The following is a 13,581-nucleotide window of genomic DNA, read 5'->3' on the forward strand; positions in this document are numbered from 1 at the left end:
TCCCCAATCTATTTTCTTATAGAACTGGAGCTGTTGATGGTGGGATGGTAAGTTCCCCAAATTTGGGATGGAAACACAGGCTCCTAAAGGCCTCAGTGACCCTAAAACTCCTGGACCTTCAAGTACTGGGCATGATCCTGACCATAATATTTCCTGATTTGTGGCCATATTCCACTAATGAGCAAATCTATTTTTGAGCTCCACATAATGACTACATGCCAGGTTCAGCCCAGGGCCACATACTGCATCAGTATCCAGATCCAATCCTGTGTCTTGCCCCCCTTCCACCATGCCCGCTTGGCCCCCTTCTGATGCCCAGCCCAGCCAAGGCCAGGAGCAGGCATTAAACAGGAGTAGTAGCAGTAGCAGGTCAGCCAGTCCACTGGAGCCCTTTGACTTGCACAGAGCGAACCATGAAGTTTTATGGGTCCTGCCCCATGGGATTGGCTTGCTTGCATAAGCCTCTGGTACTACTTCAGCAAAATTCAAGAAAAAGTATACAAAGAGGCAGTTCAAATGGTGGCCTAGCACCTAAGGACTTTGTGTTGTCATTGCTATGACTCGGGTTACTGCTGTGGCTCAGTTTCAGTCCTTGGCCTGGGAGCTTCCACATAACACAGGCATGGGGGGTAAAAAAAAAAAAAAAACAAAGGAGAAAAGCCGGGCAGCAGTCAGCAAGGCCCAGCTGTGGCATGGGAAGAGGAAGGGTCTAGCAGCCAGGCCTATGGACAAGTCCCTGTGGCACAGGCTCACAGCACAGAAGCAGCAGTACTAAGGGCCACAGCAGCCTTCTGCAGATGCCACAGAAGAGTAATTCATGTGACAGGTTCAGCAGCAGCAGGGCTATGGTCAAGACTGGACAGACCCCTCAATCAGTGCATACAGCACATGCAGACCCCAGGGGCCAGACATAGGGGGCTGCAGCCCATGCCTAACAGGCCTTCCAGCAGTATGCCAGTGCCAATGGCCAGCTTGGCAATTCTACCATTACTGCAAGGCTTCACACACAGTTCTCCAAGCTCTTCTCCATGGCCAGCAACCCCACACGGCTGCTGTCCTAATAGAAAAAAGCCAACATTGGTCACAGGGCTAGCTTTCTCCAGGAGCTCCTTCTGCTCACTACCACGCCTAACTCCAGCCAAGCCTGAGGGGTACTAGCAGGGCCCACATGCTGAGCTTTTTGTAAGACTGGTCTCACATGCTTGCAGTCAGGGAAGGACTATAAGGATGTCAGGACACTGTGCCACCTCTGCCTTATACTCTTTCTGGATTACTTGAATACTTGCTTCATGGAGATGCCCACTTCTAACCTCAAGCAGTTGAAGAGAAGAGGGGATAGCATTATCTACAAGGAGTAGCAAGGAGGCTCCTCACAAGACTTGCTCTTCCTGTATATGTGCAGGAGCACAGGAGCCCCAAGCCTGGACAAGCCTGTAGACCCACCGCAGGTAAACAGCCTGGGGCAGCTGCCAGAAGCCAAAAGTTCAGGGATTCTAAGGGGGAAAACGCCCTGGCAAGAACGGAAACCCAGCCAAGATTAGCTTTGATCCTCTCTGCCTGTCCTTTTGGAAAAGGGTCTCCTTCCCTAGTTTTTTTCCTGCTCTATCCTCACAAAGGATCCAGATGGTGTTCAAACTATAGCAAAGAAGGACCTGAGAACAAAAAAAGAGAAAGAGAATTCCCCCTATCCCCAAGTATGTCCTGTTTCCCAAAGTCTTTCCTGACCTGCTGTCTGTCAAGTACAAATGCCTGTACCTTTGACCACAGGCTGTCAGCTTCTGGAGTTTCATGAGATGCACTCCACACCTTGGGTGTGAGGTACTGACAATGTTGCCAACCACAGCTGCCTCCATGTGGGACCAAGAACCAACGGGATCAAAGGGCAACAGTCAGGCTCCAAAGAGCTGATGGCACTGGGGGGCTTCAAAACCCAAAGGGCCTGAGGTGGAAACGCACCATGTCTCCTCAGACCAGGGCACTTTCAGGGTCTTTAGCATACTGAGATATACACACACACACACACACACGCAGAGCTGATGGTGGAGGGGGGTTGGCCACAGCACCTGGTGCATTACAGTGACTGAGTCTGCTTATTTGTCATTTATTTTTAAAATATATTTAAACAGCAGCAATCACTTCCAAAATGCAAAAAAAAAAAAAAAAAATTACAATTTTTTAGAATAAAATTATAACGTTTATAATGAGTCAGAGAGAATTGAAGGTACAACTGAGAATCAAATCACGCAGCACTGGGGGTGGCTAGAGAAGCCAAGGTCCATTAGTTGAGGGGGGGGGGCAAGTTGACAAGAGGCCCACCCAACCTGTGACGTTTCCACCCTCAAATTATACCCCCCAACTCCCCATTGATGAAACCAGTGTCCTCAGGGTTAGAGAAGGAGAAGCAGCAAAGAGCTGGCCCTCTGGGGGGGTCCCCCAAACCCAGCCCCCCCACCAGCCAGGGACCTGCTAATCGACCTCCTCCATGTTGCTGTAGGTAGGGGCTGGGCGGTCCACAGGGGGGGCGAAGCGTTCAGGGGCTGTCCGCGTGGGGGCCACCTCGGGGGCCTGGCCAGGGCCTAGTCCCTGCAACAGAATATGAGGACAGGGGTTGGGGGCTGCCCAGCATGCCGCCTGGCATCCCGGGGGTGCTGGCTTGGAGCCCTGGCACCCAAGGGAGGGTCCCAAGGCAGGCGCAGACAGCAGCGGCGTTTGAGACAGAGAGACAAGATTGGACCTGAACAGTCTCGCTTTATTAACACTTTAAATACAGGAAGCTGCTTGGGCAGGGCTAAGCCCCACACCAAGGGAAGGAGCAGCACAACGAATGGACAGGAAGACAGGATACCCACCCTAGGATGCTCTGCCCCTGCAGGAGCCATAATCCCCACCCTCTCCCCTCAGATACACACACTGAGGCCCAAGCCCAGAGTTGGTCCCCACCACAGAGACAGGTATGGCCTGGCGGGCAGGTAGTGGGCCAGCTCCTGACAGCTGCCTGCAGGCGACCTCATCTCCAGGGACTCTGGGATACCAGAGGATAGAACACGTTGAGCACGAGGGCCACCAAAGCTGCCACAGTGCCCAGAACAAAGTACCGGAGGCAGCCCTCATCTGGTGTGGTAGGGCCACGTGGTGGAGGGCCCACCCATTCTTGGGGCCCCCAGGGACCCAGGGGCGCAGGCCCCTCAGGTACTGGCTCCTCCTCGGCCTCCAGCTCCTGCCAAATCCGGGAAGCCTACGGTGTGCGGAAACGGCTATCAGCACCCAGGGTGGGGAGGGGGTAGTGGTAGAGGGACCCAGTGTCCCCAAGACCCCTGGCCATGACAGTCCTGCCCAAGGTAACTGGCACTAACTCCCTACACATCCCAGGTCAAGAAGCAGAGAGGTGGGCAGGCAGGAACCAATTGGGCCATTTGCAGGGATGTCTAGGCTGAGAGCACCTCAGGAGGTGAAACTTGACAGCATTTTGGCCTTGAGAAGCTCCCCAATCAACATGCAATTTCCCCATGGGGGTGGGGGGTAGCTGGTCAGTTTTCTAGCCCAGGTTTCCCAGAGCTGCCAACGCCAGGATAACCTGGCTCCCTCCCACCTACATCCAGATCCTGACCACTGTCTTCTGCAAGGAGAACAGGACAGCAAGGAGGAGACCAGTCCAGAAAAGAGATTCAGCTGTGCCCACCAACAGGGCCTGTGGCATCCCATGTCAGTAAGAGAGACAGAAGACCCCAAAGGCTCAGCGGGGACAGACGCTCACCTCAGGGAGATGGCCACACTAGGCAGTGGCCCGGTGAATAGGCCCTGTCCTGATGCACATCAGAACACAGGGACGATCACAAGTGAGGGTCTGTGGGCTAGCATGTGCAGAGCGTGCAGAAGGAAAGCTGGAGTGTCAGGTACAGTCTGGTCATGGCACCGCACCCAGGGAAGTTTGGAGCAGCTACCTGCCCTGTGCAAAGTGGGTGCCTAAGCACACACCAATCAATGACAGCGTGTTGGTGTGTATATACCTCTGTGAGTGTCCCTACAGCCTGAGCATCGCTCTGGCTAAAGCTTTGGCATAAGGGAACCCTGTCTGCGACTCTTAAAAATCTCAAGGCTCCAGGGGCCTAGGGCTGGAGGAGAGAAGGCTGTGCCCCGCCCCTTCCATCTGTGAGCTGGGCCCCACTAGCCTGCGAAGCCTCCCCATGCCTCACCTGGCTGGCAGCAGACTCAGCTGCAGGGCCTAGGTCGGGGTGGTGCTCTGAGTGACCTGCCCGGGGGGGCCTCTCCACAGGAGAGTTCCGCCGGCGGTAGAAGAGTACATAGGCATAACGCGTCACGACCTGGCTCTCGTCTACCGTTGTCACCGTGCTGTCATCAAACAAGCGCCAGCCTACAGTGAGGTGGGAAGAGTGTAAACACAGCTGCACCACCACCCCTACCATCTATTCTGCTGGCTGCATGTGCCCTCACCCACGTCGCTGCGCTGGCTGCTGCGGTCATTGGGCAGGCGCGCGCAAGCAGTGTAGTGACCACCAATCATGCCTCCATAGTGGTTGATGACAGCATACAGGTCGTAGCTGGGCAGCTGTTCCTCTTTCTGACCGATGCAGAACTTGCTCAGGTCCAGATTCCTGCGGTTCCAGCCAGAGAGTGGTTGAGACAGTCAACAGGTACCCTGGATGCCTACCTTAGCCCCCGTGCCCTGACTGTAGTCACCAGGGGCCACTGCTCACCGAACAGGGAACTCCACCAAGTCGTTGATCTTGTCACGCCAGATGAAGCTGCGAAAGGAGAAGCGCTTGAGCTGGACAATGAGCACATTCGGCAGGCGCCACAGCAACAGCTGCTTAGAGGCCTCACGGTGTTGTTTGCACTGTGGGCAGTACCTGGCAGGGGACAGAGGCGGGGTCAAGACCAGAAGATCTCCACTCCACCCTGCCCCACTACCTGCCTGCTGCCCTGTCCTCACCAAGCCTCCTCAGGTGCCAGCACCTCAGGCCGCGTGAAGAGGTTCAGGCACTGGTCCAGAGTGAAGTGGCCAGCACGGGCAGCCTCACCAGCAGAGCCTGGGTCCTCAGCACATTCCAGCTCCTTGGAGGCTACCAACACGAACTCCTGCAGGCGCTCGTTGTTCCGCCAGACTAGAGCCAGACTGCAATCCTCACCCAGCTCTAGGGGGTTATCGCCTAGAAGTGGGCAGGGCAGGGAGTCAGGCAGCTGTGGAAAGCAGGCAGCTCAAGCCACCCCAGGGCTTCCTGCCACAGCCTCAGATACCTTTGTCCTCTAGCCGCTGTTCTCGGTTGGATGCGTCAATTTTATAGATAAAGAACTGGGGTGTGTGGGCATTCATGGCTTCACTTGGGTGTTGGTATCCGGGCACGGCAGCTGTGAAAGAACACGATAATCAGAGCTTCCCTGTCTACCAGGGTCTAAACAAGCTTCCCCCAACTTCCTCTATCCCACCAAAGCCTTTCATCAGACTTTTACCTTCAGGCCGGGACACCCTCTCACCAGCAGGCAAGGAGCCAACTTCAGCAGACACACTGGCCAGCATCTCAGAAGAAACTCCACTGGTACTGGGTGCAGGGCCCCGATCAGGGGATGCCCATGCCCGGGGGACCCCTGTATCCCCTTCAGCCACAGGGGTCACCAACTGAAGTTCAGGAGGCTGAACAGGGTCCCTCTCACTGTCCCCAGCCTCCAGGGAGCTAGTGGACAGCATTGTGGTGCAGCCAGGGCCCTGGGACTCCAAGGCCATGCGGCCAGGCTGGAAGGGTGGCTGGAACACACTCACAGAGTACCTGGCAACAGGTAGCAATGCAAGTAAGAATCCAGACCAGCCCATCTGGCACCTCTGCCCTCCACCCCTGCCCCCCAGCTACCCCAACCTAATCCAACCACTGGGCACCTACCGGGCATAGCCCTCTAGCAGCTGAGCAAGACGGGCATAAGTGAGCCGTGAGGCAGGTACACTGACCAGGAAGGGGTAGCCAATGTTCTCAGGGCGGCAGAGGCCCTTGTGATCAGGCCAGTGGGTTTTCTGACAGAGCCTGGAGAAGGGAGGGGAAAGAATAGGGCCTGAGCCCCACCTCTACACTAGGTTTAGCCTCAGGCCCTGGAAACTGGGTATGGCAACCCTGCCTCCCCCACGGCCTGGCAGAGTGGGTTGGCAGGTAGAGGGCTTAAGACATATGCATCTTAATGCAGAGAAGAGATAGGGTGGCATGTGGTGGAGGGGAGGGCAGGCAGGAAGGGGGTAAGCCACAGGGGTCCTCACTGGTTGCAGTAGCCCACACGGTAGCACCGGGTACAGCGCTTCAGCTTCTCATCCTCTGACTGCTGCTTCCGCTGGCAGGCTGCACACTTGGAGATAGGGATGCTGGGCACCTGGGGGCGCTAGGGTGGGTCGTCTGGCTCAGCAAGGCCAGGCCAGGTGAGACTGCTCCCCTCCCTCATCAGGGCCCTGTGCCAACAGGTTAGCCCCCACTCACCTGTTGCACTTCAAGCACCACTACCCGCTCCTTAGCCAACTCTGGGGACAGCAGCTCAAAGCAGAGGAGCGTGTCAGAAGGGGACACAGTGTCCAGGGAGTGGGAGGGCAAGAACACACGGTGGAAGCGATTCTTAATAACCTTGAGACAGAAAACACATAGATCCTATGTGAGGACAAGCCCTTTCCCTTATGCTTTCCCAAAGCACAAAAACAAGGCCTGGCCTTGATCTTGGGTCTTTGAGGGGAGGTGTGGAGATTGTGGTCCCAGAGAAGCATATGCCTCTGCTGGCACCAGCCTCAGTGCCCAATGGAATCAGGAGCCTAGAGAGTCACAGAACCTGACAGACCAAGACTGGGACAGGTATCAAGCACACCAGCTTTCCACACCAAGGGCCTCTACCCTGCTGTCAACCAATGGGCCCTGTTGAGACCGCATCATGGTTACTGTGGAGGGGCCGCATTCGAGGAGGTTGCTCCCTATCTCTACCCCTGTGAGGAAAGGGACACTGCTGGACTGCAGGCCAGAAACTCTGGGGAAAATAGGAAGGAGAAACAGAATGGAGAGAGAGCCATAGCTGGGAGAATGCTAGTCCTACAGCTCAAGCTCCTTTGAAGAATGAGGAGCAGCTGGGGGCCTACACGAAAAGGGGGAATAAATCTAGATGATGGCTGGGAACTGAGGGCACCTTGGTTACATAGCCCAAATGCCTGGTTTCAAGGCCACAACCAATAACACACTGCTTCTGTGCAGTCACACGTACATTTGCGTGTACATTACAGATGCAAATGACCACACGTGCGCATCCACATGTTGTGGATACAGACGTGTCCATGTGCATAAGAGCCTGGGAAGGACGGACGCACCTCAGCCAGACGCAGGTTCTCAGGCTTCACGTGGACACTCTGAGAGAGGGAGTCCAACACTTCACTCGCACTGGAGTTCTCCTTGCTGATGCTCACCAGAAACTGGGGTGACAAGAGTAGAGTCCATGGGGAAGGCAGGCCAGGGTCTCTGGGATAACCCAGAAGTACGGGCTTACTTCTCACCTTGATGGGCTTGCTATGGGGCTCCCGCGCAAAATAGAAGACAGGGAGAACCTTCTGCTTCTGCGGCAAGGGCACCGGCAGGTACAGGAATGGGTCAAAAGTGATGGAGACCTGCAAATGCACAGGGGCCACTGAGTGGCCGCAAAGAGGGTGGGTGGCAGGATGCTCATGTTTTCTGAGAGCCCCATCCAGGCCCCTGGATGGCTCTCAGGGCCTCGGAGCCAACTAGCAAATTGTCAGGCTTGAGAATGCTACATGGACCATGAGAGCCATGAGGAGAGAACAATCTGAGTTTTTGACACTTGAGGCCCTGCTCGACCAATCCACTTTATCAATTTTCCCCCCATCTGTACCTCATGTGCCTTTGCAATCTTACCCATACCCCACCCCAACTCACCTCACCCTCACAGGGAGGAAACTCACCCATCCTGACCTCTGCAGCCCACACAGGGCCTAAGGCCTCCCCCTCAGCACCTTCACCCAAATTCTGCCCTGCAGCACTTAAAAGTGCACGTGCCTCTGACTCCAGTCTGATCAGGCTAGCTAGGTCAAGCCAGGGGGTCTCTTTCTAGGGGAACCCATCACACCTTCGCACACACAGGGCACACCAGCTTCGACTTGTATTGGCCCTGAAATAGGTCCACGATGAAAGAATCATTCCTCATCTTGTGCCGCTGCCAGGCTTCCTCAGCTACCACCTGAGGAGCAGAGTGGTGAGGACCAAGGAGACCTGGGGACTGGGAGACATATCCACCTCCACCCCCAACCCTGACCTCATCAGGGCGCCCGTCTGAGTCCACAGTCTCTGTGTAGGGCTTATTCTGAATTCGGTTCAAGTCCTCGTGCAGCCCATCCAGCAGGAAAGCCATGAACTCCTGGGCATCATGCTGTGCATAGCCTGTGAACTGGCTGGCTTTGCTCGCCACAATGGCCTGGATGCAGGGGCAAGATATGAGCATGGAGCCCCAGCACCCAGCGTGCCCCTCGCTGGCTGACCCTTCCCGCCCCTTCCAGCCACAGATCACCTTCAACTTGGAGGGCTGGAAGGCATGGTGGGTTCCCTTCCACAGTGCCCGGAGCAGCACAGCAAAACCGATGGCCAGACGCCCACCAGTCCCCAGCGGGTTGTTATAGTTGATCTCGGCCTCAAAGGAGCGGTCTAGGGACAGCAACCAAGTAGAGGTGTGAGCAGGGGAAGGTATCCCCTATCCCCAGGGCTCCAGACCCTGCGCTCACCATGGAAGAAGTCCCGCAGTTCCCGAGTATTGGACAGAGACTGAATGACGCTGTTCATGAAGCAGGTGTTGCCTAGATTGACAAGGCCAGTGAAGCCTGGCAGACACACCTTCTTCTCTTCCTCCTCCTCTTCCTCCACACTATCTCCACTCACTGGGCTATGGGGCATTGGAGGCACCATACACGTGGGCTTGGGCTGTGGGAGCAAGAGGGGCATGAGAGAGCAGCCCTGAGGCTCTCTAGTCTTCATCCTTGGGCTTCCCCATGCTGGGATTCTCACCGATGCTAGGTGTGGCTCTGGCTTTGGGGTTACATGCTCCATGGGGGTGCGGGCTGCCACACCATCTAAGCCTGTGTCCTCAGATCGAGCCTTGGGCTTCTCCTTCTCCACACCCCGGGCCTCTTCCTGGCCTGTCAAGGGGTGGGGGGCACTTCCCGGGGGGGTTGAATCCAGAGGGGTTGGACCTGTCGGCACGGCAACCTTTGCACCACCCACTGCACCTTAAAAAGGGGGAATGGGGGGGCTGGTGGTTAGCAGCATGTGGCAGGGGGTGGGGATCTGGGTCATGAGGACTGGGTGATGAAGGGAGCTCGTGTGCAGACCTCGTGCAGCTGGGGCCTCCAAGCCCCCCCAGCGCTGACTCTGCCGCTTATGGAGGCAGATGTCAATGCGAGAGGCCGTGAAGCAGAAGGTGCATTGCTCTGGCTCGATCAGGTTCCTGCGGGAAAAGGCTAAACTCAGGAACCTAGGTGGAGGGAGTATCAGGCTAGACAGGCCAGGGTGATGGAGCCCAGGGTGAGAGAGGCACAGTGGTGGAGCTGGGCACCACCCACCTGAGCTTCACCTGCCAACGGAAGGTGGTGTGGGGCCCGCAGCCCGGGTGCAGTCTCAGGAAGTTTCCATCCCTGCAGAAGCACAGCAGGGCCAGGGCAAGAAAAAGAGCATGAGACACCCTAACCTGCCTGAAGCACACTGTCTGCCCCATGAGTCTGCCCGCCCACCCACCTGGTCTGGAAGATAAGCGTGAAGTCCTGCTCGCGGAAAAGCACTCGAGAGGTGTCCCTGCGGATTTCCTTCACGTACACGTGCACCACCACTGAGTCCGGCCCCTTCTCATAGGAGTCATTCTTGACAAATGCCAGGTTCACCATGGACTCAGGCTCTACGTTGAGACCACAGCTCAGCACCACCCAGGACAGGTTCCAGACTATTCCTATTCTACTCCTTACCCACCCACCCACCCACCAACCTTGCAACCCAACCTAGAGCTCGGCCTGCTGGGCCCCAGCCCCACCTTTACCATCCACCAAGGTTGCAGCATCTGCTGCCACTGCCATCTCCTCTTTGGAACGGTCACCTTTCTCGGGGTCTCTGCTCCGGGCCATGGCTGGGGACACTGGATCATTCCTGGCGGACACTGCCTTCTCTCCTGTCAAAAGTTCTAGATCCTCCTCTGAGCCCAGGAGGCAGGTCTGGGGGTTCAGTGGTGGTACACGGAGCTGTTCCTCAGCCTCAGCCTATTTACGGCAAGATTGTTTGCAGAATCAGCCCTGGGTCTGGCTGGTGGCTACCCACTGCAGTCCACACCCTTTCCTCTTGTCTAACAACTTCCAAGCAGGCACGCCAATCTCACCTGGGTGGATGCTGGCTCAGCCAGGAAAGGGGGGGCATCACCCCGGGGTCCAGGGCCATCTCTGGACCCTTCCCCTTCTGGCCCTCTGCGGAGATGCACAGCTCTCTTGGCGCTGGGGCCTGCCTGGGCCCCAGGGCCAGCCCCTGTGCCTGCCTCACTACGGCCCTGGGCCCGTTTCTGGTTCCGGGCCTCCTGCTTAGCCCGGCGGGGCTCAGGGCCTGGCTCCGAGGCAATGGGAGATGCTTCCTGCCCATTCTCCTGGCACCGCAGCCCTGGCACCAACTCCTGGGTCCCTAGAGGTTTCTTCTGCCAAAGATACAGCAGTCAGACTTGGTCAACTACAGTGAGTATCCCTGCCTTACCTTGCTCTGGAACTTACCAGGAGAGAGGGCCACATGAGCATAGGCACCTTCTTGGGCAGTGAGAGCTGCAGGAGGCCACCTTTGCGAGCCTGCACTTTGGTACAGGAACCATCTATCTCAGCATAGAAAACACCACCCCACTGCCGACCACCTGGCGACAGAGTGGAAGCAGTGAGCTGGGGTAGGAGATAGCCAAGGATTCAAATCTACTGCTAGGCTCAAAGCAGATGAACAGACCTGGAAGCCGCACCACACAGTCTGTGTCCGTGAAAGCAGCATCTACTTCATCCAGCCTCAGGGGACCAGCTCCCACACGCAACTTGACAATCACCTCATCAGAACTCTGCCTCCAATCCAGCAACAACTCTGTAGAAGGAGTTCCAAAAAGATTGTGAGGGTCTCCATGAACTTCTGATGAGGATAAGCAGGCACCAGACACCAACCCTAACAAAATTGTTCTAGACAAAGGCTATAACCCCACGACCCCCCCTCTCCCCTAGCAGTCTAACATCCAGAAGGCCTGTACATTACTCACCCTCTTTGGTATGCTCCTCCTGAGGAGCGGATGCTGACCCTGACAACAAAGGAAAGAACAGGGAAAGGATGACAGATGGGAAGCCTCCAAGATTCTAACACCCACCAAACACCATCTTTAGGATCTCAGCCAAGCACCCCAACTTCAAAGCTAAGGCTCTACCCAGCCTGCCATTGGTCCTTCTCTCAGCATCAGATCAGGACAGAAGGAACAAAAAAGTCATCTCCCAACCTCTAATCCACACACTCAACAGGAAGGGAGGAGCAGAAGGTCATGAGCCCTCTGGGATTGACACTACCACCTCTCCTGGGATCTCCATCCTTGCTCTCCTGGTTTGCTCGATCCTTCTGCTTCTTCTTACTGGTGGCCTCTTCCAGTCCCAGGGGCCCTCTCCTTGGGCCTGTGGTGCTGGCCCCTCCAGACATCTTGAGCCGCTTGGTCGACAGCCAGAGTGCCCCAGGGTCGGCAACGGCGTCTGGGTCAGGGCTACGGCGCTTTCTTCCTGGCCCAGCTATCTTGGCAACTCTTTGTGGCCAAATCTTCCAGCAAGGAACTGACAGCCTAATGAGAAGCAAACCAGTGATCACTACCAAGGCCCCAAATTTGCTCCTTGGTCACGCCCACGGCTTGGCAACCTGGGACACTTCTAACCCGACAGAGCAATGTCTCTCCATCACCTGATCTAGCCCTGGATACTCTCAGACTATTCCTAGAGGGAAACAAAAAACACAAGGAGCAGCAGCCACTGCTGGCTGAGCATCCTATCTAGGAGGTCTGCCATGAAGACCCACAAAGGAGTCTCACTGAGGAGACGCCAGGTCAAGGCAGCCACAGCCTGGGACCAGGCTCCACCATCAATCTGGAGAGGAGCCATGGCTTCAGCCCACAGGCTGGTGCTCTGAGCAGGGTGCTCACTTTCCCTTCACTCTCACTGGCTGCTTAGTCACCACCCGAGAAGTAGGAGGTGGAGGAGGAAGGCAGGAAAGAGGGAGACAGGCAATCAAACAGCAGGAGGACCAGGCTCTCTGGCTGAAAACAGGCCCAGCCCAGCTGCTACCACTGACCAGGCAAGCTCTTGAGATTAAGGCACCTCACCTGCCACCAGCCAGTTCCCACCCTCCTCTGAACCTGCTTCTATGCATTACTCCATTTATTTCTTTTTTTCTCCTACATCTGGAAAGATTTCTCTCTCCAGTTGCTGTCCCATGCAGACAGAGAATTGTAAAAGCCAGGGTGAACAGTGCATTCAGATGTCACACTACCATTTCAGCAGCAATCCTGCCCCAAAACCAAGGCAGGACGGGCATCCAGTTTGAGACTGAAACCCTTCCTTACCAGGTCCACACATTTATCAGCTCTGAGCCTGAGACCTTCTACCCATTTCCCACAAACCCACCAGTGGGTTCTGGGCTGTTTCTTCATCCAAAATAACGTTCTCAAAACCGAGATAAGGTGGGCATGAAGGAACCATGGAACCAGGACCCCTAGCAGCCTCAAGCATGGCCTGAGACAGTAGCAGGACAGATAGTGATTAGTCTGTGTTCCCAAGGGTTGTGGCTATGAGGGGAGGGGTAAGATGTTCTTCTATGGGTCAGATGTGGGACTAGTGAGCTGCATCTTCAATGACGACAGGTCCAGAGCAGAGGGACAGACATCCTCCGCCTCTTTGCTCCCAGGCCCCAGGCGAACATCGCGTCCCTCCCCTTTCCTCCTGGGACATTAAGGAGGGAAAGGGGCTGTCTAGAGATCCAAGGCCGCGCGGGGTTACTGACCACAGACCGGCGCCGGCCAGACTGCAACCCAGCTCCAGCCTCCGAACCCTGGGCCCATCACCACTACCACCTCCTCCAGGAAGCCGCCCTCGCCCGCCGCCAGCCCTCTCCAAGACCGAAGGCCGGTCACGGGCGTAACGTAACGGCCCCGCCTGCACCAGTGGGCCCGGCACCCCGTAGGGCTCGAGGGGTGGAGGCTGGTGCGGCCCGTGACCTTGAACAGGCTGCCCCGGGCCGCGTAGCGGCCTCCCGGCTCTGGCGAGAAAGGCAAGCAGCGGCCCGCCCCACTCACCGAGCGAGGCCGCCGCCGCCAGCCCTCTTCGGGCCCTGGCAACCCGCTCTCGGTTCCGGTTCCGGCGTCAGGTCGGTTCCGGTTCCGGCGCGCCCCTCCCCCGTCCCGGCGCCGCCGCCACCGCCTCAGCTGCTTGTTTTGTTTCGACTTCTAGTTACGGCCGCGGGAGGTTGAACGCAGAGCCGATGACGCACTTCCGGCGGGAGCGGGCACGCGGCGACGGGCAGC

At 56.7% G+C, this 13,581-nt stretch overlaps 1 protein-coding gene across 33 annotated transcripts; it reads right to left on the bottom strand.

Annotated features, from left to right (window-relative positions):
• On the bottom strand, positions 2,085-13,552 carry USP19 (ubiquitin specific peptidase 19). Of its 33 annotated transcripts, none has more exons than XM_021068305.1 (27): positions 13,354-13,550; positions 11,591-11,850; positions 11,290-11,328; positions 10,992-11,120; positions 10,772-10,905; positions 10,393-10,698; positions 10,060-10,276; positions 9,765-9,921; positions 9,593-9,664; positions 9,362-9,477; positions 9,039-9,253; positions 8,759-8,954; positions 8,548-8,681; positions 8,296-8,454; positions 8,110-8,220; positions 7,523-7,633; positions 7,340-7,441; positions 6,474-6,614; positions 6,260-6,378; positions 5,895-6,032; positions 5,470-5,783; positions 5,257-5,367; positions 4,952-5,168; positions 4,716-4,868; positions 4,453-4,613; positions 4,194-4,372; positions 2,172-2,583 (listed from the first exon to the last, which is right to left on the bottom strand). In XM_021068305.1, exons 2-27 carry the CDS (start codon positions 11,712-11,714, stop codon positions 2,467-2,469), a joined length of 3,972 nt encoding a protein of 1,323 aa, XP_020923964.1. In that variant the 5' UTR covers positions 11,715-11,850; positions 13,354-13,550; the 3' UTR covers positions 2,172-2,466. The 33 variants fall into 33 exon arrangements, with proteins under 33 accessions (XP_020923972.1, NP_001258643.1, XP_020923964.1 ...); XM_021068302.1 differs by having other exon boundaries at positions 9,039-9,259; positions 10,393-10,695; positions 11,588-11,850; XM_021068303.1 differs by having other exon boundaries at positions 11,588-11,850.

The sequence above is a fragment of the Sus scrofa genome, chromosome 13 (genome assembly GCF_000003025.6).
Source record: "Sus scrofa isolate TJ Tabasco breed Duroc chromosome 13, Sscrofa11.1, whole genome shotgun sequence".
NCBI classification, from domain to species: domain Eukaryota; kingdom Metazoa; phylum Chordata; class Mammalia; order Artiodactyla; family Suidae; genus Sus; species Sus scrofa.